General features: G+C 37.1%; 1 protein-coding gene across 1 annotated transcript in view; it reads right to left on the bottom strand.

Annotated features, from left to right (window-relative positions):
- The window catches only part of CFAP44 (cilia and flagella associated protein 44), a 135,681-nt gene that overhangs the window by 60,491 nt on the left and 50,218 nt on the right, over window positions 1-24,972 (bottom strand). The window contains exons 13-21 of the mRNA XM_019652227.1: window positions 22,387-22,596; window positions 21,648-21,758; window positions 14,284-14,445; window positions 13,033-13,272; window positions 6,635-6,780; window positions 5,290-5,560; window positions 2,579-2,634; window positions 2,248-2,410; window positions 655-785 (exon numbers count right to left, since the gene is read on the bottom strand). Coding sequence (XP_019507772.1) covers window positions 655-785; window positions 2,248-2,410; window positions 2,579-2,634; window positions 5,290-5,560; window positions 6,635-6,780; window positions 13,033-13,272; window positions 14,284-14,445; window positions 21,648-21,758; window positions 22,387-22,596 — 1,490 coding nt within the window. The remainder of the gene's footprint in view (window positions 1-654; window positions 786-2,247; window positions 2,411-2,578; window positions 2,635-5,289; window positions 5,561-6,634; window positions 6,781-13,032; window positions 13,273-14,283; window positions 14,446-21,647; window positions 21,759-22,386; window positions 22,597-24,972) is intronic.

Raw genomic sequence — 24,972 nt, 5'->3', positions numbered from 1 at the left:
AAAAAAAAAAAAGTTCATATTGCAACATTTCATTTATATGAAGTTCACAGACAAAACTAATCTATGGTGATAAACATTCATCTTTGGAGAATACATTTTTATGGGAGAGATCATGAGGGAACTTTCTGGGGTGCTATAAATTTCTGTTTTCATGTTATCTGGGTAGTGGATATATGTGTTTATACATCTGTAAAAGTTTATGGAGCTGTTCAATTAAGATTTATGTATTTTACTGTATGTAAATTATATCTAAAAAAAGACAAAGAAAAATAATTTCCCCTGAGAAGTCAAAATTGGCATATGAGACGGATTGGACAGGAAGTTGTTGTAAGTCCTTTGGTTCTATTTTAGTTTTTATTTTTATACATGCTGTTGTATTAGATAAAACATAAATAATTTCTCAAAAACAGAAAGTAAATATGTATTACATAATTTGGTTTGTAAAAAATCTAATTCTTAAACAAATTTCTCAGATTTAAACTAGGAAGGGGTAAGCAGAAAGCTCAGGAAGATAAGAGTAGGAGTGACAAGAGGATTTCTTGAGATTTCAGGAGTTAGTGCATACTTCAGGAGACCTCTTATTTGACCTTGTAAACTACTTTATTCAAATATACGCTCTCAAACACCTTAACTTGCAAGAAATATAGATCCTACCTATGCTGTAGCTTCGTTAGGCCAAGTTCATGCTTCTCTCTTTCCCAGGCTAATTCCTTTTCCACTTGGTGAATTTTATAAACTGTTTTTTTGTTAATCTCAGCACGAATTTGGGAATCTATGTCAAAATCCTGTAGATAAATAGATTTGTTCAACAACATGGGTACTTTTATCAATGTACTTTGTCAATCTTATATTTTACATACAGATTTTTAAGTTTTGCCCTCAATTTCATGCAGCATCATAGCTCTTTCCCAAATATCATAAACCCTTTCCATTCTAGAAAAAAAATAACATACTTTTGATCTTACTTCCACAAAAGATGGAAAAAAGTTCTCAGAAATAATTTAAAATAATGTAAATAAAGTTACATATTTAAAGTTTTTCTCACAGTAAAAATAACGAATGCTAACAGAATATTTAAAGAGTGTACAAAGTTTTTTTTAAAAATATCCCCTTCATCCCAAAGCAGCTAACTATTGTATTACACAAACAGCTGGGCACAGGGTAGAAGTTCATGGCAGCTGATCATTAGCCGAGCATCCTCTCCCATGTGACCCGACCCAGGAAAAACAGCAAAGTCACTGGCATCTTCTTAACATCACGAAGTTCTGGTTGAATGTCCTTCACCAAGGGGGCTATTTTTCCCATAAGGATACTTGAGGCCTCATGTTATTTAACTTCACTCCTGCACAAGTCAGGGCCTTCATTCACACTAAATTGGAAGTAGTAATTATTCTTTCCAGAGGTGCTTGTGTTTTCAGTAATGATGTGTGTAAAGTGCTTAGCCATAGAACTTGCCTCAGTTGTTCTTTATTTTGACTTATGTCACTCATATTCTGCAAATGTCTTAGTAAAATAGCTTTAACACCTTTTAACCAATATGAGTTAACCATTTTGATTTCACCAAAGCATTTTTATATGAAATTGGCTAAGTGCCTCTAGAATTACAGGACTGGGAAAACCATGGATATAGTCAAGATAGTAAATTCTGCGTTTTTATTTGATTAGGCTCTTGACAGTAATTCCATTTAGGAGGAAGTACAAAATGAAAAAAAAATTAATCACTACCTGGTAGATGGGGCTTTGCAATAAGTCACAAAAGAAAAAAATAATAATACAAAATTAGCTTAAATAATTAAGTGATTATCCCCATACCTACAAATTACTAAGTCATCTTCCAGAAACTTAGAGGGTAAACCAGGTACTACTGTTTCAACAGATCTGATGAATTATAGAAATAGAACCACTGAGCATCAATTTATATATACATATGCACATCCCTATCCAGCAGTTAGGTATCTTAGCTAAGTATGATAAGGGTTGATAACCAGGTTCAAACCTATATTTATTTATTATCTTGTTTATGAAAAAAAAGTATAATAACTAAATCCAGAAGTAAAGAGGTTTACGTGCCCTCAAACCAAGTTGTGTGACAAGTTCTACAGTAGTTTAGTTGCTGCCAACATATTGACTTGCCAGATAAAAGGAAGCTTAAAGATGATTTTAAGTGTTCCTACTTATCGGCCAAATAGTACTAGAACCATAAATGGCATATATTAAAAATTAAAATCAAATTTATTTTGGACTTACTGTCCGTTTAAACTGCATATGCTTGGGTAATTTTTCATTCATCTCTAGTAGTTTCCGAAATTGACTCCTCAAAGCTCTGAGCTGTTCTCTCTTCCTGGCCTTTATTTCTTCCACCTCTTTCATTAACTTGTCATGTTCTCTTTTTCTTCTGGCATTCTCAATACTGAAAACAGAAATTTAAAAGGATAACAAATTAGAATACAGAAACAGCAAAGAGAAAACTAGTATTCAAATATTTGAACATTCATTTAGCTTGGTCAACTTCTGTAAAATGTTGGTTTGTTTTTGCAAAAACTTATGCCTAGTAGGTATTTATCAAAAATTCCCATACCTGTAGGCTTTGGGATCGTCAATATCTTCTGGAATTGGCTCTGTTTCAATTCCAAACTGTAGGAAGGGGAGTAAAAGTTTAGCCCTTTTAAATAGCATATTTCCCTTAAAATATCTAATCAGAAGTAAATTGAGGAGTTTCCCCCTTGACAATTTCTAACAATTATAGGCCTGGAAAGTATTTTCACAAATAATAATAAACTGGGGAAACACTGCAGTTGATTAAACTTACTTGTTTCTGCTTCTTTTATAGGGGTAGGTACAGAAAGTCATGAAACTTAATTATATGTATGCAAAATGTTAATAACACCATATTTCCCTTCAAAATGTGAATTACCAATATTCTTGTGTTATTAACAAAGAATACAAACAAAAACTTTATAGGTCATTTATTTTAAAATACTGGGGGTTTTTTTTGCATATCCCTTTTATACATGAGTAAGTCTCCCCAAATACTCCATGTGTGTGTATGTGTATATATATACATACATGTACATTATATATACATATATACATATATATGTGTATGTATATTATATATATTTAAAATTTTTAGTAAACATTTTACCTGACCTTAGCAAAAAAAGACATACAGTGGGAAATGCACAGAATAACATGATCCCCTTCTTTAAGATATGAAATCAGAAATATGAATCTCCCTTTAGGAAGAAAAAAATTTAAATTAAGGGGTACTATGAAGTAAATCATTTAGAAGTACTTTGTTTATTTAGGAGCTATGCTGTAAAACCTCTTAGGCTATCAGGAAAGAGGAACTATAACCTGGTGAACTAAATATAGAGTCTTAGTTTGCTAGCTAATCAGTTCCTAAGTAAAATTGAACTTGTTTATTCTCTATTCTTTTTTATAATGGATAGGTCTCTGTTTTGATCAAGTTGTTTTATTATAGTTTCTCTTTTGATCAAAATGTTTTATTACTACTCTTTATACATATGAAATGTAAGTCTACATACAGAGGGTGCCAAAAAAATGTATACATATTTTAAGTGATGTTAACACTTTGGTCAATGTTACTCAAGCAGTAGTTTGCTATAATCAGAAGTGTCTGGATGCTGATGGTAACCACTCTTAGCACCTCTTGTAACTGCAGAAGTCAAACATGACTATATTCATCTTTTGTTATCAATATATATTACCATTTTAATACATATTTCCTTTCTTAAAATGTGTATACATTTTTTTGGCACCCTCTGTATTTTTATGTAAGACAGGTGTATGACGTTAGTAAAAGTGAAGTCATATATCATGACCCATGGAAGAGACAGTGATGGCTAATGCAGTGTAGTTACCATTAATCACTTAGGACATAACTTAAATTTTATTTATTTATTATTCTTTTTTTGCCCAGAGCTAAGCCCCTTAGTTCTCCAAATCAGTGTGAGTTCTAGGATCTCCTGGCCTCAGCTGTTTACAATAAGCTTGAGTTAAACAAAGGTGCTTCCAACGCTTCTAAAATATATGCCAATTGTTCTCAATCCTAGCTGCACATTAGAATCAAGGGGGTTGGGAGACGCAGAGGGTATTTTATAAAATACTGATGCCTGAGTCTCACCTTCAGAGATTCTAATTTAATTGTTCTTGGGCAGGGCTCAGGCAACTGTACTTTTAAGGACTTCCTAGCTGATTCTAAGGTTCTTACCTCAGACTTTTGCAGAGCTTAGTTTTTGTGTGTTTATTCAACTCTTTCTGATTTTGCTTTCTTAAAAGCAGAGTCTGCTTCAGTGACTTGAGAAATATCGATTGTAGTCATAAATAGAAGGACACTATTATACAAATGTGGATGGTTTTTTTTTTCTATCCAATATGGGTTTCCATAGAGAAAGTTGGCACTAGATAGAAAGTTAAAGATTTTCTTCTTCAAAAACTTTCCATTCTGTAATTCCGCTTCCTGAGCTGGACCTCTTTAAACGACAGTCCATTCTCCAAATTTTTCTGCTATTAATAGAAATGAAAATTTATCTGCTCACATCTTCCCTACATTGTTTTGAAGTTGGTTACCTATTAAGCAGGAAGCCAATGTGTTCATAGGAATTTTAACTATGATCTTTCTAATACAATTCCTTATTCTTTAGGAGTAACTCTAATAGTTGTTAATAATTTTATCTAAAGGAATCACTTTGATAATAGAAAATTCAGGGCCTGACAGGTCAAAAGGATATAATTTGGGGGTCTGAACCTTCAGTCTTCATTACAAAACCAATAATGTACTCTGCCTAAGACTAGAATAATTTAACTGAATCTTGAATCACGATCCACATTATCATTTTCTAACACTACAGACAACAATATTTTTACAACCCTTTTGAAAGGACGGATTATAGTGTATATCTCATTTTATGCCCCTTCAATGAGTGAATAAATGAAAAAGCAAAATATAGATCTAAAAAAGATGTACATTTTGAAAACAAATTTTGATCAAGAAAGTGACTGATACAGAAAAATCGACAGTCTTTTTAATTTGGGGAATTCTATATCTTTAACAATAATGGGAATTCAATGTATTTAATATATGAAAAAGAGGCATCAGAAAGTAAAAATTATAATACTGGCAGGAAGATTAGACTATCAGGAAAATGTGTCTGAATAGTTTCCATTTAAAAAAATATGAACAATTTTAACATCAGTATTTTTAAATAAAGGTGTTTTTTTTAAATTATTGCTGTTAGGTAGGTAGTGTGTTAGTTAGTTACATACCCTGGGAGATGGAACTTTGGCTTTGACAAGTTTCCTTAACTCAAATTCGGAAAAAATGCTAAAAACAAAGATATTACTATCTGCTCCAGCAGTCACCAAAAAACGGTCATCAAAGCTAGTAGAAATGCCTTTAATACATCCATAATTGTTGTCATGAATATTGAAGTGCCAGTAGTTCTCCATATCTGTCAATGAAAGATCATTCTGATTCAGGATATAAACTCGAATTGCTCCATCTTGCATTCCACAAAACATTATATCTTGGTTAAAACTATGAAACAAAAAGAAAGTGAATTGTTCTTCATATTAATCTGAAAATAATGTTAATTTTAAATTAACTGACAAATGACACTTTTAACAACAAAGATATTATGGACTAAATTGTGCCCCCCTCAAAATTCACATGTTGAAGCCCTAACAAACTATGGAAGCCCTAGCAAACAAATACAAAAAGAGGGGAGTGATGGGGAGAGCCAATTTGAAAATTGGACCTATTATATTTGGTCTCCAAAAGAAAGACTGCAAGGGCCGGCCGAGTGGCGCGATGGTTAAGAACTCTCTTGGGATGCCAGAGGGCCCCGGTTCGGATCCCACATATGAGGGCCAGTGACACTGCCCTCTACAGCTAAGATGCTGAACAACAGCTCAACCTGGAGCTGGGCTGCCATGAGTCGCCGGCGACGGCGTAGGCTGCAGCCCCTGTGGCAGTGGGTTGTCATGGGCTACCGTATGTAGCCAGCAGCCAGCGTGAGCGGCCAGCAGCTGCAGTGAGCGGCCGTCCAGAAGCCGTCGACTGATCTGCCTCACCAGAGAAGAGCACAATGATGGTGCCAACTTGGGCCAGTGAAGCAACATCCTCCACAACTAGATTGAAGAACAAAACGACAGCAGCTTGTCTGTTCCCCTTCCCCCAATTCCCCAGCACTGTTCCTATCCCCCTAATTCCCCAATAAAAATCTTTAAAAAAAAAAAAAAAGAAAGACTGCAATATATGCTTAATTCACAATTATTAAAGGACTAATAACTCAATTTGTCGTTTCTCCAGAATCACTGTAACCGTGAACCTTCATTGTCAGACTGTGCAGTAGCATCCTCCTCAGTAACAGAGAGCAAATGCATACAATTCAATTGTGTGATAAACAGAAGTTTTGACAGAATATTTGATAGAGGGGATTGAAATACAGTTTCAGGAATAGCTTTGATTCTATTTATTCCTTTGATTTATTTAACATTGTTTGAGTACCCTTCCATTTGGACACATCTTTAAAAATCGACAATATTCGTAATGGACAAAACAGACACTAATGGGTTATAGTTTTTTAAAGCTTTCTGAAATTCTGTTCACCTGAAAGTGATACTTTGAATGGGATTGTCTTCTGTATCCTCAAGAAAGCGGAAATCAAAAGGTTCATCTTTCTTTTCCGTGATATCACTGTTTTTGTCATATGGGGGGAACTCACAGTGATATAGAAAACCAGAATCATAGCCACCCTAGAAAAGAGATAAATAACATATAAGGTGGTACTTGAATATAGGACACATATGATCACATGGAAAGTTTTTGATTATTTCAAATTTTAAAAGACAAAATAGATCTCCTAAAACATCTACTTTATATGATTTCTATGATTATAGATAGATTTTATAAAGCATCTCCATTGTCCATTTGTATGTGGCTATAAAATTATAATAATAAGACACCTTACAATGATTTGTTTCCACTTAAAAGTCAAAAGAAGAGACATATTACCTCTGACTACCTACTGAATTCCATTTTATTTCAAGTATTATTCTGAATAAGCAGTGTTTAATGATAAGAGTTGTACAGGTCATGGTTTTCCAAACTAGTTTTCAGTCTAGGGCATCGCTTTTCTCCCTGAAGCAATTGCCAGTTCTGAAAGTGGCAGCTGAGAAGCTAAAAGTTGAGCAGAGCTATCTGTAGTCTCAGAGGCTCAGGAGGACAAAAAGGTTTCCAGAGTTCTCCAAGGAGAAGAAGCCACTGCAAACACACCTTCCCCTGGGATTTCCATTGTAACCCTGGAGCACTATACCCTACGTGTGTGAATAAACTAGAAATAGGCTGGCCCTCACAGGAAGCAAAGTCTAAATTTCAAGTCATCTCATTCACTGATGAAAGTGATCTAGAATTTCTAGCTTCTTTCCAGAACCAAAAATAAATCTCCCGTAGCTAATGCCAATACACAGAAACTGAAGCTAGTGCTATAGTTTTTTTTGTATACAAGGTCTAATATTCAATGTATTACAGAATTGTACACTTGAAACCTATATAATTTTTTAACCAATGTCACCACAATAAATAATAATAGTTTAAAAATAGGCATACAAGCAAAGACAAGAATTGATTGAAAATCAAAAGGAAATAAACAGATCAAAGAAAATACAGGTCAAAGAAAAAACACAAGAGGTACTGATAGAGGTATTTTCAAAATAGACTTCAGGGCCGGCCGAGTGACTCAATTGGTTAATATTTGGTTTAAGAGCATAAGCTCTGAGCAACAGGGCCGCCAGTTCGATTCCCACATGGGCTAGCGACACTGTGCCCGAGCTGAGCTGGCACTGAGCTGCCAACAGGTGGCAGGATGGCTCAGCTGGTGTAACAACAAGATTGCCTGTTCAATGATGGACTACACCCACCCCCACCAGCAACTAAAACTGAACTCGACACCTTGAGTTGAACTGCCACCCAGATGGCTCAGTGGATAGGGCATGCGCACTTAACAACAAGGCTGCTGGCTCAACTCCTGCATGGGATGGTGGCTACGCCCACCAGCAACTAAGATTGTAACACTGCACCTTGAGCTTAGAGGCCATGAGCTGCCAACGGGAAGCCAGATGGTGACTGGCGCCCTCCACAACAAAGACTGAAAAACAACAACTTGGCTGGTCCCTCTCCCCAATTCTCCAACACTGTTCCCCTCTCCCAATCCCCAATAAAATCTTTACAAAAAAGACTTCAAAATAACTATAATTAACATATTTAAAGAATTTGAAGGCAATACAGAAAATTTTAGAATTCAATTGGAATGTATAAAAAAGTAAATAATGGAAAAAATGAAAATTCTAGAACTGAAAACTGATGGAAATTAAAAATTCAACAGATCAATTTAAAAGCAACTGGACACAGCTGAAAATAGAGTTATGAAACTACAACAAAGGTCAGAAAAAATCGAGTATAGCAGAAGAGAGAAAAGAAGGATGGAAAAAAATATATATATGGTACACATGAAACATAGTTATAAGGATTAATATACATAAAATTGGAATCCCAGAAGATAGTAGAAAGATGGGCCAGAAGCAATATTGTGGTAGATAATGGCTGAGTATTTTCTAAAACTGAATAAAAATATGTCAGAATTCAAGTAATACTATGAACCACAAGCAAGATAAATATGAAGAAATTACACACCTTTTAACACAGAATCTTAAAAATAACCAGAGAAAAAAGATACATTGGGTTTCAAAGAAACAATAAAAAGATGCAGCTGGCAGAATGGAAGGCAAAAGATATCAAAGTTCTGAAAAGAAAATATCTAGAAAATTACAATTTTTAAATAGATACTTTAAAACAAAAACAAAACAAAAATCCACCCAAACAGAGAATTTGTCATCAGCATACCTACACTTAAGAAAATATCAAAGCCTATCTTTTAGGCAGAAGATACAATTACAAAAATAAAGAAAGGAACTAACAGCAAGAAAAAGGATAAACCAAATGATACCAAGAACATAAAACAATACTAAATGCCTTTTGGGGACACAAATACATATACGAGTATAAAAATAAAACATGACAATGAGGAGAGGAGGATACACGGCATTAAAATGCTCTAAGATCTTTTTTCTCTGGGATTAGTAAAAGAATAAATTTATAGCACATTATATTAAAGATGCATATTATAATCTTTAGGATCACTTATAAAAGAAAGTATAACTAATAACCTAATAGAGGAGGAAAATCGGGGGATAAGCTACCTTAATCATCCAACAGAAGGTGAAAAAGGGAGCATAGAATTGGTGTGATAAATAGAAATAATTAGTAAGATGGTAGATGTAATCTAAAATATATTAGTAATTACATTAAACAGAATTGGACATAATACTCCATTAAAATAAAGACAAAGATTCTATAGGATTAAAAAACAGAAGTATAACCGTATGCTGCGTATAAAAGACATACTTTGAATATAAGGGTATCAAAGGCAAAGGAGAGAGAATCATTAACGACTCTGAATTTTGTCTTAGCAACTGAATGGATGCTCATCTCATTTACTGAGATGGAGAGCAGATTTTCATGGGGCAAGTGTGGCTTAAAAGTTTTATTTTGGCTATATTAATTTTGAGGTGCCAAACAGAGATGTCAAGCTGGATAGGTATACAAGTTTGAATAGGACAGGAGATGTCACAACTAGAGGCAAAAATTTGAGATTCACTGGCATATAATTGATATTTAAAGCCATGGGACTACATGAAGTCACCTAGCAAGAAAGTAGGGGACTGAGACCATATCCTAGCGTACTTCAAATTTCAATCTTGTTCAGGAAATGAGAAGCCAGGAAAAGAGGCAAAAAAAAGTGGCCAGTATAGTGTCTTGGAAGCCAGGGGGAAAAAAGTGTTTTAGAAGGATGAAGGGTCAGCCCTATCAAATATTTCCGAAAGGTTAAATGGACAGACAAGTAACCAATGAGCTTGGCAGTATGGAAATCTTTGATGAAGTGAAGTGGCAGAGTTAGGAACCCAACTAGAATAGGTGGAAGATCAAACTGAAGATGAAGAAATGAAGCCAATGATTACAGGCAACTATTTCAAGTTTTCCTATAAAGGAGCAATGGAGGGGAAGGAGAGAGAGGTTAAGGAAAAAAATTAAGATAAGTACTAGAACATGTGTATGTGCTGATGAGAAGAACTGAATAAACAGAGAGAAGTTGATGATACATAAGACCAAGTGGTTTATTTCAGGAACAAAATCTTCGAGAAACCAAGAGGGGATAGGATCAAGAGGCCATTCAGAACAGTGTCCTTGGAAAGTTTCAGGGGACCATTCATGATTTGTTAACAATAGGCAAAGCAGTTAAAACTTGTATGTATCCCTGTAGGGCATCAGATCTAATTGAGACAAGATAAGGAAATCCCATCTGGTTGCTTTTATTTAATTTTCTAAGTGAAATGTGAGATGAGGTTATCAATGGAAAGTGAGGGAAGGTGCAAAATGTTTGAGGGGAAAAGAAAGAATTAATGCAATAGTTTGGAAAGTGGGCTAATGACCATGGCTTGGTCACAGCCTGCAGTGTGAGTAATGATTTGAGAACTGTGGTCATGACTTCCAAGGAGACTGGTTTTCTACAGTGTCTGCTTATGTGTAGGCACAGAGTCGGCAAATAGTTGGATCAAGTAGTATTAGTGTCACTGCCTCTGTGAACTACTCGTATACCTTACTTAACCTTACGTGTGGGTATAGTTTAAGGTTAAGGCCATAGGTTCTAGACCCAGACTGCCTGAGTCCAGATCCTTGTTCTACCTCTCATATGACCTTGGATAAATACCTTAACTTCTCCATGCCTTGGTTTCTTCTTATGTAAAATGCAAATAAGAGCAATTATTTTATAGGGTGGCTGGGTAGATCACTTAAAATGGTGCCTGGTACAGAATAAGTAGGTTTCCATATTTAGCAAATGAAAATACAGGATGGATGTTAACTAAACTTATTGTGTAAATCATTTCACCATATAAGTAAGTCAAATCATTATGCTGTACACTTCAAGCTTATACAGTGCTGAATGTCAATTATTTTTCAACAAAATGGGGGAAAAAATTTTTTTAAATACAGGATGCCCAGTTAAATTTGAATTTCAGATAAACAACAAATACAGTTTTAGTATAAGTATGTCCCATGTAATATTTATCTGGCAACCCTTAGAGTAAGCACTAAATATGTTTGTTAAATAATTTTTGCATATATGTTTCAAGGACACTAGAATTCTATTACATTATATTACAGTTGTTTCTATGCCTCCCTCCCACATGATTATGAGGAAACTTCCTGAGGGCGGGAGCCATGTCTTATCTATCCCTTTACCCCTTGAACCTCACACAAGAGTAGCCATCAATAATTGTTTCATAAAACATAGAAGACAAACAAAGGGTAAAGGCACTAATAAATGAAGTTCTAAGGTGGCTTCATCACTACTTTCTACCCTTCTTCGCCCCTTAGAAGTTACTATCAAAGATATACTTCTAGAAAAAGTTGAAGAGGGGAGAGGTTAACTCTCATCACTCCTTAGAGCAACAGACCTTACTGGCCAGTGTCCTGATCTGGCCACTGATCTGGACCAGTTATGATTTAGTTGTAATCTTTTACATATACTTTTATGTCTATTATCACATTTTTGATGAGTGGAATTGAAATTTTTGACAAATTTATAATGAAGGAAATCTTGCTTTGTAATAGAACAATAAAATGTTTTATAAGAATAGAATGTATAGGGCTGGCCGAGTGGCACATTGAGAGTTGGCTTAGGATGCCAGCTCTAAGCATCAGGGCCCCGGTTCGGATCCCACATGAGGGACAGTAATGCTGCGCCCTCTACAGCTAAGATGGTGAACAACAGCTCGACCTGGAGCTGGGCTGCCGTGAGTCACCAGTGATGGTGTAGGCTGCAGCCCCTGCTGCAGTGGGCTCCTGTAAGCTACCGTGAGTGGCTGGCAGCCAGCATGAGTGGCCAGCAGTCAGCATAAGCTGCTGTGAGTTGCAGTGAGTGGCTGTCCAATGGCCGGCGAGCAGCTGCCTCACCCGGGAAGAGTGCAATGATAATACCAATATGGGCCAATGAAGCAACGTCCTCCACAACTAGACTGAAGAACAAAAGGACAGCAACTTGTCTGTTCCCCTTCCCCGAATCCCCAATGCTGTTCCCCTCCCCCAGTTCCCCAATAAAATCTTTAAAAAAAAAAAAGAATAGAATGTATAATAAGAGGATGTAATTTTCACATCATTGTGACAGTCCCTGATGCTGGTTTCCCCAATATCCATTTTTTTATTCTTCCTTATTAAGCAAGTCCTCATCTTGTTCAGGGTGGCAATGTAACCATCTAAAAACAGCCATTTCCAAAGGGCCAGCTGGGTGGCTCAGTTGGTTTAGAGCTCACTCAAGAGTGCAAGCTCTGAGCAATAGTAGTTCGATTCCCAGCCTGAGCTGAGTTGCCGCTGAGCTGCCAACAGGTGACAGGATGGCTCAGCTAAATAAATAAACAAACAAACAAACAAACAAACAAACAAATAAATAAAAAACAGCCATTTCCCAGACTTCCATATGGCCAAACAGCATAGTTGTAGATAAAATGTAAGCAAAAGTCTATTGGATAACACTGCCATTATTTTCAAAATACTAATTATTTTCAATATTTAAAAACAACAGACTCAGCTGGAAAACCCCTTAGTCCTTTGCCCTTCTGCCTTCAATTCTTCCCGCCTTTGACCTCCTGAAACATGAATGACTGTCATAGATGATGACAAGTATAAGTAGAAGACATATAAGGGAGCTATTAAGATGATATAAAAACAACTGTAACTCACATTTATTCATCAAAATTCACACCTTTAATAGTAGTCGATAAATGAAGTCTTACCATAAGAGTGAGAAAGTTAAGAATGTGCTGGAAAATATTAGCTAGCCACTATATTGAATTAGGGCTGAGATAAAAATTATGTATTACATTATTACTCACCAAAGAAACCCAGAACTTCCCTGGCCCAGAGTAAAACCCACAGAGGATGTGACAGGGGGTTGATGGAATAAAGATTCCAGGTAATGGTTTCTCTTCTTCTTCCTCTTCCTCCTCCTCTTCCCCTTGGAATTCCTTTTCTCCATCTTCTCCCATCATTGCTGCTAGCTGCTTCCTTCTTTCTTCCTTTTCCTTCTTCTTCAACTCCTTTTGTTTCTTTCTCTTTTCAGTTTCTATTAATCTCTTTTGCAAAAGAGACATTAAGAAGATGTAAAAACAACTACAATTCATTCATTCTATGGTATTAGGGATGACAAAGAAAGTAGAGGGAAGACAGGGTCCTAGAAAAACTCACAGCTCTGATGTAACAAGTAACGTCATTTAAAAATAATTATTAATTTGGGGATATAGTTTTGTCATTAAATTTTTCAAATTATTGGAATAACTTTATTTCTGTATTATCCCCACTGATCCTGGTTTTATAAAAATGATTTTGTCATTTTTTTTCCTGATAAAGAAGCTAAATTCCGTTACCCTCTGAGTCTATCACTGTCAGCACATGAATTAAGTGGACTGAAATAGTCCAGGAGGGAAGTTGTTTCTATTTTTAGTAATACTGGGATTCAGGCCCTCAGCATCTATCAAGTGGCTACTGCAAAAGGCCCTTAACCCTGGCATCCCTACCTTCCATCTTTTACCTCTTTATTCTGTTTACCCCTCAGAATTATCTTCCAAATTTATATGATCTCATCACATCAATCCCCTCCTCAAAAACTCACAGTGGATCCCAATGGTCTATGAAATAAATTAAGACATCGTGGCTGGTATTTAAGGAGCCACATGTGTTGGTCACAGGCTTTTGCCACACCCCTCCACAAATTGCATCCCTCCATTTCACAGTCCATTCTCCATTTCCCCAAAACACCAAAACACGTCTGTCTTCCCAGCTTTTATCGTCTCCCTCCTTGTTTTCATTCTTTCAAAATTATTCAATTTTTAAGTACTAAATGTCATCTCAATGCAGTCATCTTTGACCTCCTCTCATCCCTCCATCAGAATCATCTCTTCTTTTCTCAGCATGCCCCGAAAACTATTTTCTTTGCACTGTGATTTTAATATCTATTCACTACTGCCTTCCAGTATGAGATCTGTGTCTTGCTCTTTTTTGTATGTATTCAGGGCTTAACACGGGATATTTTATATTCTAAGAAGGAAAAAAATATCAGAAGATAATGCTTCAAGGATATCTCATACCAGAATCTTAGATTTGACACTTGAGAAATGGAAACATTTTGTGCGCATGTCTTTGATTTCATAGGAAGCTCTGTGGTGATCCTCCTCTTCCTGCTTTATGACTGGACATGCAGCTTCAAGAACATAGCCGTTCTCACAGAGAATCAGTAAAGTGCTTTCAGGCTGAAAAAGAAAGATTCAATATATTTACATTTAAGCAAATTTTTAGAAGCATAGCTCAAGAAGATTACAAACCAGGGAAAATATTATTGCCATATGTACCAACCATTTTTTTAAAGATACTTTGTTCCTCCCTGCAGTTATTAGTAGTAATAAGTCAATCTTATTAATCACTATACATAATTATTGATACCAATTAATTATTATAATAATAAGTGTGAAAGTTAGATTTAGATTTGTTTCCATAGATGCCATCCATGTTTTCTGAGACAAAAACATGGTTGTGAAATAATGTTAGACCAAAGGGAAAAATATTAAAATTAGGGGTGCCAAAGAAAATCTGCAGTGCGTGGATGGCATATACAGTCTTGGCTTCCTTTGATGGCTCATTCTCGATCTGCCTGAGTTCATTATTTATCCCTTTACCCCTTGAATATGTGAACATTCCCAAGGTTTTTGACTCTTCCCTCTGCCCCTTTCTCTCCATAAATATTCCCTGGACACCCTTATAGCAAACTCAAAGCTTCATTACCACTCACATGCAATTAAATTCCAAATTTCTCTCTCTAGCCCCGACTTCTGTCTTGAGCTCCAAAATCATGTATTGAATCATGTAAGGGAAACCCCCATCTTGATATTCCATAGACACTTTATTCAAAATATGTATTCATTTATTTATTTTATTCTGTAGTTATTTATTATACACCTACTATGTACTCAGCATTTTATAAAGTGCTAGGGTTAAAGGTATAATAACAAAAAGAGGTACAGTCTCTGTCATTATAGAGCTTACCTCCAGTGGGAGAGCCCATCATTTAAATCATATAAATAAATGTAAATTGTAACTGCAACGACTGTTGCAGAAGTGCCACAAAAGCAAGGAGGTTGGGCAAAGCTTCCTGAGAAGGCAGCACCTATGCTTTAGGTGAAAGATGAAGGAGCGTGCTCTATAAAGGAAATATCATGTGCAAAACTCCTGAGGCACATTGGGCTTATAAGGAAGTATGGACTTGGACAGTATCACCTAGATCAAGAGACCAGAGTGAGAAGAGAGACTGGGACAGAACCTTAAGGAAACAACACTCAATGGCTGGGTGAGGAAGACTGAGAAGGAATAATTACAAGATGTAGGAGAGGGAGCCAGGAGAGCACAATGTCACAAAAGTCAAAGGGAGATGGTATTTCAAAGACAAAATAAGAATCAACAGGAAGCTAAGAGGTCAAGAAATATAAGAAATAAAAGTGTCCATAAGTTTAGTGCCTATGTTTTCTTCTATGCAGTTTGTTGTTTCAGGTTTTATGTTTAGATCTTTGATCCATTTTGAGTTAATTTTGGTACACGGTGACAGATAGCAGTCTAGTTTCATTCTTTTGCACATGACTTTCCAATTCTCCCAGCACCATTTACTGAAGAGGCTCTCTTTTCTCCATATGTTTTTAGTTTCTTTGTCAAAATTATCTGTCCATATTTATGTGGGATTATTTCTGGCTTTTCAATTCTATTCCATTGGTCTGTGTGCCTGTTTTTTTTTTTTTGCCACCACCGTGCTGTTTTGATTATTGTTGCCCTGTAGTACAAGCTGAAGTCAGGGAGTGTGATACCTCCAGCATTGTTCTTTTTTCTTAGGCGTGCTTGGCTGCTTTGGGTATTTTGTGGTTCCATAGAAATCTGATGATTTTTTGTTCTATTTCTTTAAAAAATGCCATTGGGATTTTGATGGGGATTGCATTAAATCTGTATATTGCTTTGGGTAATATGACCATTTTAACTAGGTTAATTCTTCCAATCCATGAACACGGAATGTCTTTCCATTTCTTTGTGTCTTCAATTTTTTTTTTTTTTTTTAAAGATTTTTATTGGGGAATTGGGGGGATGGGAACAGTGCTAGGGAATTGGGGGGAAGGGGAACAGACAAGTTGCTGTCGTTTTGTTCTTCAGTCTAGTTGTGGAGGACGTTGCTTCACTGGCCCAAGTTGGCACCATCATTGCGCTCTTCCCGGGCAAGGCAGATCAGTCGCCGGCTTCTGGACGGCCGCTCACTGCGGCTGCTGGCCGCTCACGCTGGCTGCTGGCTACAGACGGTAGCCCATGGCAACCCACTGCCACAGGGGCTGCAGCCCACGCCGTCGCCGGCGACCCATGGCAGCCCAGCTCCAGGTTGAGCTGTTGTTCAGCATCTTAGCTGTAGAGAGCAGTGTCACTGGCCCTCATATGTGGGATCCGAACCGGGGCCCTCTGGCATCCCAAGCGAGTTCTTAACCATCGCACCACTCGGCCGGCCCTTCAATTTCTTTTAAAAATGTCTTACATTTTTCAGTGTATAGGTCCTTCACATCCTTGGTTAAGTTTATCCCTAGGTATTTTATTCTTTTTGTTGCAATTGCAAAAGGAATTGTTTTTGTTTTCGTTTTGTTTTGTTTTCTTAGTTTCTGAGATTTCATTGTTAGTATATAGGAATGCAATTGATTTTTGTACCTTGATTTTGTATCCGGCAAATTTACTGTATTCATTTATTGTTTCTAATAGCTTTCTGGTGGAGTCTTTAGGGCTTTCTATATATAGCATCATGTCATCTGCTGAAAGTGACAGTTTCAGTTCTTCATTCCCAATTTGGATGCCTTTTATTTCTTTCTCATGCCTGATTGCTCTGGCTAGGACTGCCAATCTGTGTTGAAAAGCAGTGGTGATAGGGGACAACCCTGTCTTGTTTCTGAATGTAGAGGGAAGGGCGTCAGTTTTTCACTGTTAATTATGATAGCTGAGGGTTTGTCATATACGGCCTTTTTTATGTTAAGGTATTTTTCTTCTATACCCATTTTATTAAGTGTTTTAATCATAAATGGATGGTGTATCTTGTCAAATGCTTTTTATGCATCTCTTGGGTTCAAAGAGGATTTTATAATTTGACCTCAAAGGCAAAGGAAGTAAAAGCTAAAACAAATGAATGGGACTATATCAAACTAAAAAGCTTCTGTACAGCAAAAGAAACCATTGACAAAATAAAGAGTCAACCAACCAAATGGGAGAAGATATTTGCAAACAATGCCTCCAATAAGGAGCTAATATCCAAAATATATAAGAAACTCATACAACTCAACAACAACCAAAAAACCCATACTACAATCCAATTAAAAAATGGGCAGAGGACCTCAATAGACATTCCTCCAAAGAGGACATACAGTTGGCCAATAGACATATGAAAAGATGCTCAACATCACTAATCATCAGAGAAATGCAAATAAAAACCACAATGAGATATCACCTCATACAAGTTAGAATGGCTATAATCAACAAGATAAATAATAAGACGTGCCAGAGAGGCTGTGGAGATAAAGGAACCCTCATACACTGCTGGTGGGAATGAAGATTGGTGCAGCCGCTATGGAAGGCAGTGTGGAGTTTCCTCAAAAAATTAAGACTTGGGCCGGCCAAGTGGCGTGTTGGTTAAGAGCTGGCTTGGGATGCCAGAGGGCTCTGGTTCGGATCCCACATATGAGGGCCAGTGACACTGTCCTCCACAGCTAAGATGCTGAACAACAGCTCAACCTGGAGCTGGGCTGCCATGAGTCACCGGTGCCGGCATAGGCTGCAGCCACTGCTGCAGTGGGTTGCCTTGGGCTACCGTGTGTAGCCAGCAGCCAGCGTGAGCGGACAGCAGCCACTGTGAGTGGCTGTCCAGAAGCTGGCAACTGATCTGCCTCACCCCGTAAGAGTGCAATGATGGTGCCAAATTAGGCCAATGAAGCAACGTCCTCCACAACTAGACTGAAGAAGAAAAGGACAGCAACTTGTCTGTTCCCCTTCCCCAGCACTGTTCCCATCCCCCAATTACCCAATAAAAATCTTTAAAAAAAAAATTAAGACTAGAATTACCATATGACCCAGCAATCTTTCCTGGGTAATATACCCCAAAAGATCTGAAAACATTTATCCATAAAAATATATGTGCTCTGATGTTCATTGCAGCTTTATTTACAGTGGCCATGACATGGAAACAACCAAAGCATCCTTCGATAGATGACTGGATAAAGAAGATGTGGTATATATACACAATGGAATACTACTCTGCCATAACAAAAGATGAAATACTGCCATTTGGGACAAAATGTATGGATCTTGAGATTATTATGCTAAGCAAAATAAGTCAGACAGAAAAAGTCGAGAACCATATGATTTCACTGATATGTGGACTATAAAACTGAAAGCAACAAAGGCATAAGACAAAAAATAAACAAAACTCATAGACACAGACAATAGTTTAGTGGTTACCAGAGGGTAAGGGGGAAGGGGGGTAGTAGATGAGGGTAAAAGGGATCAAATGTATGGTGATGAAAGGAGAATTGACTCTGGTTGGTGAACACACAATGTGATATATAGATGACATATAGAGAATTGTACTCCTGAAACCAAAGTAATTTTACTAACCATTATCACTCCAATAAATTTTAATTTAAAAAAAAAAGAAGAACAACAACAACTCGGGTCCAAATAATAAGGTGTCTTTTTTTTATGAGGCCAGGAATAACCTTGATTTCAAACCTGGCAATGACATTACAAAAGGAGAAAGTCATCACTGTTATAAACTTGGATGCAAAAGTCCTTAATAAAGTATTAGCATACTGTGTGTGTGCGTGTTAAAATGCAGTGAGTTAATATGTGTCAAAATGACAAGAGAAGATCAAGTTCAAAGCATAATGCATGAAAAAATGAGGAACAAAGAGGATAAAAAGGACACAGACTTACGAGAGGTTTAGGATCCACAATCAGTAGGGCTTGGCGAATCACTGAAGGGCAGGGTGGTCAGAAGTAGAGCAGAGACTATTGGGTTGGCAGAAAAGTCATGAGATATTTTTTCTATGTTTTTCATCGCAAAAATGACTTTTCCAACAAGCGAGTGGAAAGACTGAAGAGTTTCTAGTTTTAGTAACAGGAAGAACAGTGGTCCCAGAATAATGAAGGACAAAAAACATCTTAGAGGGACTCTCCAGTTAGACACCTCAAAATGACCTTCAGAAACTCAAAAGATCGCCCAGTTCTGTCAGTTCTACCTTCTACATATCTAATGTCCACACAATCTTTCACACCCTGGTCATGTCTTCTCTGGAACACAGCTGCCTGAAAAATCTACCTGCCCCTCCTCTGGCGCCCTTGTAACTTCTCCACACTGCTACCGAAGTGATCATGATAGTGACTGCGGCAGGAAGAATGTGTGCTGGTGATGCACCCTTATTGGGAACACCAAAAATAATGGGCAGAAGTTTAATGCATTCAGGAAGATAGGAGGCCTTACCACTGAGCTGGTAGGAGCTAACAGCTATTGCTACTTGGACAGTTGAAGTATGCAGCAAATCAGCTTACATATGGTAATTTACTTTTTTTCCCCAAGTTTATTGAGATAATTGACATATAATATTGTATAAGTTTAAGGTATACAATGTGATGATTTGATACATGTATATATTATGAAAGGAGAATAACTGGCTTTGATATTAGTAATTCCCAAATACTAGAAATACAAGTGCTAATCAGCAGCACTGCCTGAAACAACTTTTGAATTACGTTGGAGGTTTTTGGTCTCTTATGCCTACTTTTTATTTTTTAACTTATTTTGAAACAACTGTTGAGTCACAGGAAGTTGCAAAAATAGTACAGAGAGGTATCATGTACCTTTTACTGAGTTTCTCCCATTGGTTACCTCTTATGCAACAATATCAAAACCAGGAAATTGATATTAATATAGAATGTGTATATAGTTCTATGTCATTTTATCACATATGTGTATATTCGTATAGCCATCCACAGCAATCAAACTGCAAAACCATTCTACCACCAGAAAGATCTCTCTTGAGCTACCCCTTTATAGTAACTCCCACCCCCTTTCAATCCACCATTCCTAACCCCTGGCAAATGTCAGTTTCTTTTAACTTTGTATCTAGGGAAGCGATTGAAAGTTGCACATAATATATGCTGTGACAAATGCTCACACTTTAACAAAGAGCTTCTTTTGTAGCTTCATTTCTTTCAGCTAAACCGCTTGTACCCACCCCTTCTCCACCTACCTACATCCTACCAATTCCTCAAGATTAAGGGACATAATACAAGATAATAACTTATGTTAACTTCTCCCTTTCTTGATATTTCCCTGCTTTATATTCCCAGCACATGTTGTCGAAACCACTAATATTTGTCATCAATTCCTTTGTGTAACCTTGTATTGTTCTGTGATAAAATTATTTAATTTTTTAAGTATTTGTATTTTTTCTCCTCAGAACAGGCTATTTTGTACTGCTTATTATGAATCCATCACTGGTGTCTAGCAAAAGATGAAAACAATGAGTACTGCTAATTAATTTTAAAAAACAGTTTTCTAGATACTATGTTTTTATAGCCTTTTTTTTACTTGAAATATTAAATTTTATTTTATTCTTTTAATTAAAATTTATTGGAGTGACAGTGGTTAGTAAAGAACACACAATGTGATATATAGATGATGTATTATAGAATCGTACACTTGAAACCTATGTAATTTTTATTGCCCTTTTTCTTTAGAAGGGCTTTAAAAAAATTATAGATGTTACCCCAATAATCCTGACAGCACTTCTATGCAGTTCATCAGTATCATTATTATCCTGGAACCTAGTACAGCACAGCACCTGGCTTAGACATTCAATCACTATTTGGATGACTGAATTATCTCATGCTTAAATTTAGGGAAATTAAGATTCATAATCAATACTAAGTCACCAGTTGTTGTTAGAGAAGAGGTGCTAGAAAATTAGAAGAGGAAATGGAGGTGTAATGGGGGCAGAAGAGAAGTAAAGAGATAAAGATGAGGACAAATGCACATACACTCAGACCTTAGAACTGAACTTCTGAATGTCAGGAAGGACAAACCCAAGTCAACACATCCTGACATGTTGTGTATCTGGGTAAAGGCACCATTGTTAAAGCAAAGCCTGATATAACCCAATGTTTTGAGAGGGGACTGTAGTCAACTAATTAGCATATGAAAGAGAGCAGGGTAGTGAGGAGGGTGTGGAATTACTGAGGATGTTCTACCAGCCAAGCTGAGCAACACCCTGGTCCCTCAATGCAGGACACAGGAGTGGGGCTAATAATTCCACCTGCTATTCTCTATCTACCAGGTCACTTCACTATGTCGTTAATTGAGATTAAAGCATAAAGACAAATGATAATTACTTACATGAATGATCGTAGACCATATTAACTGGCAAACAGGTCCAGGAGTACTAATATAACCGATTGGTTTATAATTATTTTCCACCTCAAAGAAGAAGACAGTTTTGTCCTTACTCTAAGAAAATGAGAAATACCCAAATATATATTATTAAGAAATCCATCCCATAGAGTAAAAAAGCATTTAATAACCATAGTTTATCTACTACACACTTACACCTACAATAGTCACATATCCCAGATTATTCTGGTAAAGTTCTTATTTCAAATATTCACTTCACTTTCCCCAATGAGAACACTTGACAAACCATGTGTTCCAGTATGTGATTCTGAAAAAGTGATCACTATACCTGTACATAAAATTAATTCAGAAAAAAAAATTTCACAATGCATATGCTCCTGTATTAATGCACAGAGACTTTACATGGTTATTCTCTTCGTTTATGGCAATTCTATATAAGAATATACCCATGCTATAAAATATCAATTATACATAAAATACCTTACATTATTCCCAGCTGAAATTTTCTACTCATTTAAGATAAGCAATAGAATCCAATTTGTAAGAATATCTTAAAATGTTGTGTGCAGGTTATGCTGAAAGCATGTGAATACAAAGAAAGCAAAATGCAGATACAGTCTCAGAAATGAGTATCAGCAAATAAGGCATCATTAAGTAGGAAGACAAATAAGGCAAGGTTAACAATGAAAATTCAATAGGAAACAAAAAAATATATACTACTCACCCCTGTGGCTAGAATTTCTCCATCACGATCATAAGCTAAAGCAGTGACATGAGCAGTATGGGGTTTGATAACATATTTCAAATGAAGATCTGCATCCAAAAATTTTTTCCGTCCTGCAAAAATTGTAAGTCCTTTTGGATCATAAAGTTCAAGAATTCGAACAACACCATCTTCAAATCCTACAATAATCTGTGCTCCATTGTAGCTTACCTTGGACAAAAATTAAATACAAGAGTTCTGAAATTAGTTGATTAAAACAGTTGTACTACATAACAGATACCTCTGTATTTTATTTAGACTTAAGTAATTTAACTTTGACTGACCAGTGGTAATTCCTTATACCACTTTCTAGTAACCTCCATCTAGTCTAGGACAGATCCTATCACTGCTGACTCTGAGACAGGTAAACAATGGCAATTCAAACACTGGAGCAAATGTGGGTGGAGTGTCTGTCTACCATGTACCAGGCACCTATCACCACCAACCCGAGTGAGGCACCTCCCTCTGTCTCACAGAATTTATATTCTAGTGGAGAAGACAGACATTAATCAATGGCACAAATGAGTAAGGAACTAGGAACTGAAATACACAGTAAAGGAAAACAACATCTTCTCTGAGAGCATGTAACAAAGAAAGCTGGCCTAGGCTGAGGGCTTTCTTAAGGAAGAGATCAGAAGGATGCCAGGAATAAACAAAGGACAGGAAGGTGGGGGCAGCCCTCCTGGGAGAGGATATAGCTTGTACAAAGGTGTGCGGCAGGAAAGAAAGTAACTCAGAAAAAGTTATAGTTTGGCTAGAGCAGACTGAGTGAGGGAACAGTGCTTCCACAAGAGGCTGGAGAGGGAGCTAAGCAGACACCAGGTCACCAAGTGGCTTACATGCCACATTAGGGATAGTCTTCATCCCAAGAGCAACAGGAAGTCATCAAAAGGTTGTTAGTTGGGGGTTGAGGGTGGTGAGGTCACATAATCAGATCTGCTATTTCAGAAAAGTCATCCTTGCTGCCGTGTGGAAAGAAGATCTGAGATGACCTAGATGGGATGCAAGGAGACCTGAGGGGAGGGCTTTAAAGAGATGGCTGCCAGACTCCAGGAGACTGACTGTGGTCACTTGGTCTGAGGTGATGGAAGGGACGTGAGGGATAGAGACATGTTTTAGTAAGAGGTCTAACGGCCCTGTTTGGTAATGACTGGATATGGGAAATGAGGCAGAGGGAGGAGTCAAGTATGACTAAGACATTTACTGAGGCAGGAAACACTGGAAGGGAGCCCGGTGTGCATGTGGTTTGTTGTTGCTATCATTATTTTGGAGGGTGGGGTGGCTGAGAGTGAGCAGAAAATCATGAATTTATTCTTGGACGTGTTGAGTTTGAGGTCCCCTGGAGATCTCAAAATAGAGCTGACATATCGTCTGCAGCTTACAGGACAAGCCTGGGCTGGAGATATAAACCTAGCAATGTCTGAATATACTAAATCTGTTGTCTCAAAAGGCATTCAGGAGAAGGGCGACAGCCCTGGTATTCTTTAGAGCACTGTGATCATCCCTGAGGGCAGGCAATTATGAGAATCTTGGAAATAGGAGAACTGTATTCCATTCAACTCCAGTTGAATGTCTATTAATTCCTTTTTTTTTTTTTAAGCTGAGCCATCCTGCCACCTGTTGGCAGCTCAGCGGCAGCTCAGCTCAGGACGGGAATCAAACCGCTGTTGCTCAGAGCTCGCGCTCTTGAGCGAGCTCTTAACCAACTGAGCCACTTGGCCGGCCCTGAATGTCTATTAATTCAACAAACATTCACTAAGTGTCTGAATGTACCAGTAACTGTAAAGGCACTGGAGGTGCAAAGAAGAATAGTTACGGTTGTTACCATGAAGAATGGACAGTCTGGTAGAAAAGATAAAGCAAATCATCTTAGTATCTTGTGATAATGCTAGAAGAGAGGTATACACACGGTCCTTAAAAAAACAAACAAAAGAGGAAGGCGCACTTAGCTCTATTTGAAGGTGGGGTCACAGAGGACTGTGCAGAAGAGATGTTTGACCTGAGCTGAGTTGTAAAGAATGACATGGAGGTTTCCAGAAGGCAAGGGAGTATGGAGAAGGGGCATTTCTACTGTAGTATAATATCCATATGATCATTACTTTGATATAAGGTTTAAAAAGGAGACAGTCTATGAATATCACACAACCATCTGAATAAATGATTCAATTACTTGGGCTGTATTTTAAAGACTCCAGGTAAGAGTGTAAACAGATTAGGATAAAGAGTGAGCCAGGTTTGGTAATACAAATACTCTGGTTTCTATTTGTTCTAGCCTAGTCATTGCTCTGCCTCTATTCCCTAGCCTGTGTTCTTCTTGTTTTGATCCCATTATGAAATTCCCCTCCATTCCAGCCATCCTCACATCTATTTTGAGCCTGAAACATTTTCTCTTTGATTTAAACCCAAAACAATAAGGATAAAACATTTCCAAACTACTCCCATGACATTTTAAAAACATGGCTGCAAATTCTTTGACATGCCTCCCATGGAGAGATGGGGTTTAAGTTTCTCCTCCCTTGAATCTGGGTGGGGTTTGAGACTGCTTCA

Source organism: Hipposideros armiger, unplaced genomic scaffold, assembly GCF_001890085.2.
Source record: "Hipposideros armiger isolate ML-2016 unplaced genomic scaffold, ASM189008v1 scaffold_176, whole genome shotgun sequence".
Lineage (NCBI taxonomy): Eukaryota > Metazoa > Chordata > Mammalia > Chiroptera > Hipposideridae > Hipposideros > Hipposideros armiger.
This window is presented reverse-complemented; position numbering and strand designations above follow the sequence as displayed.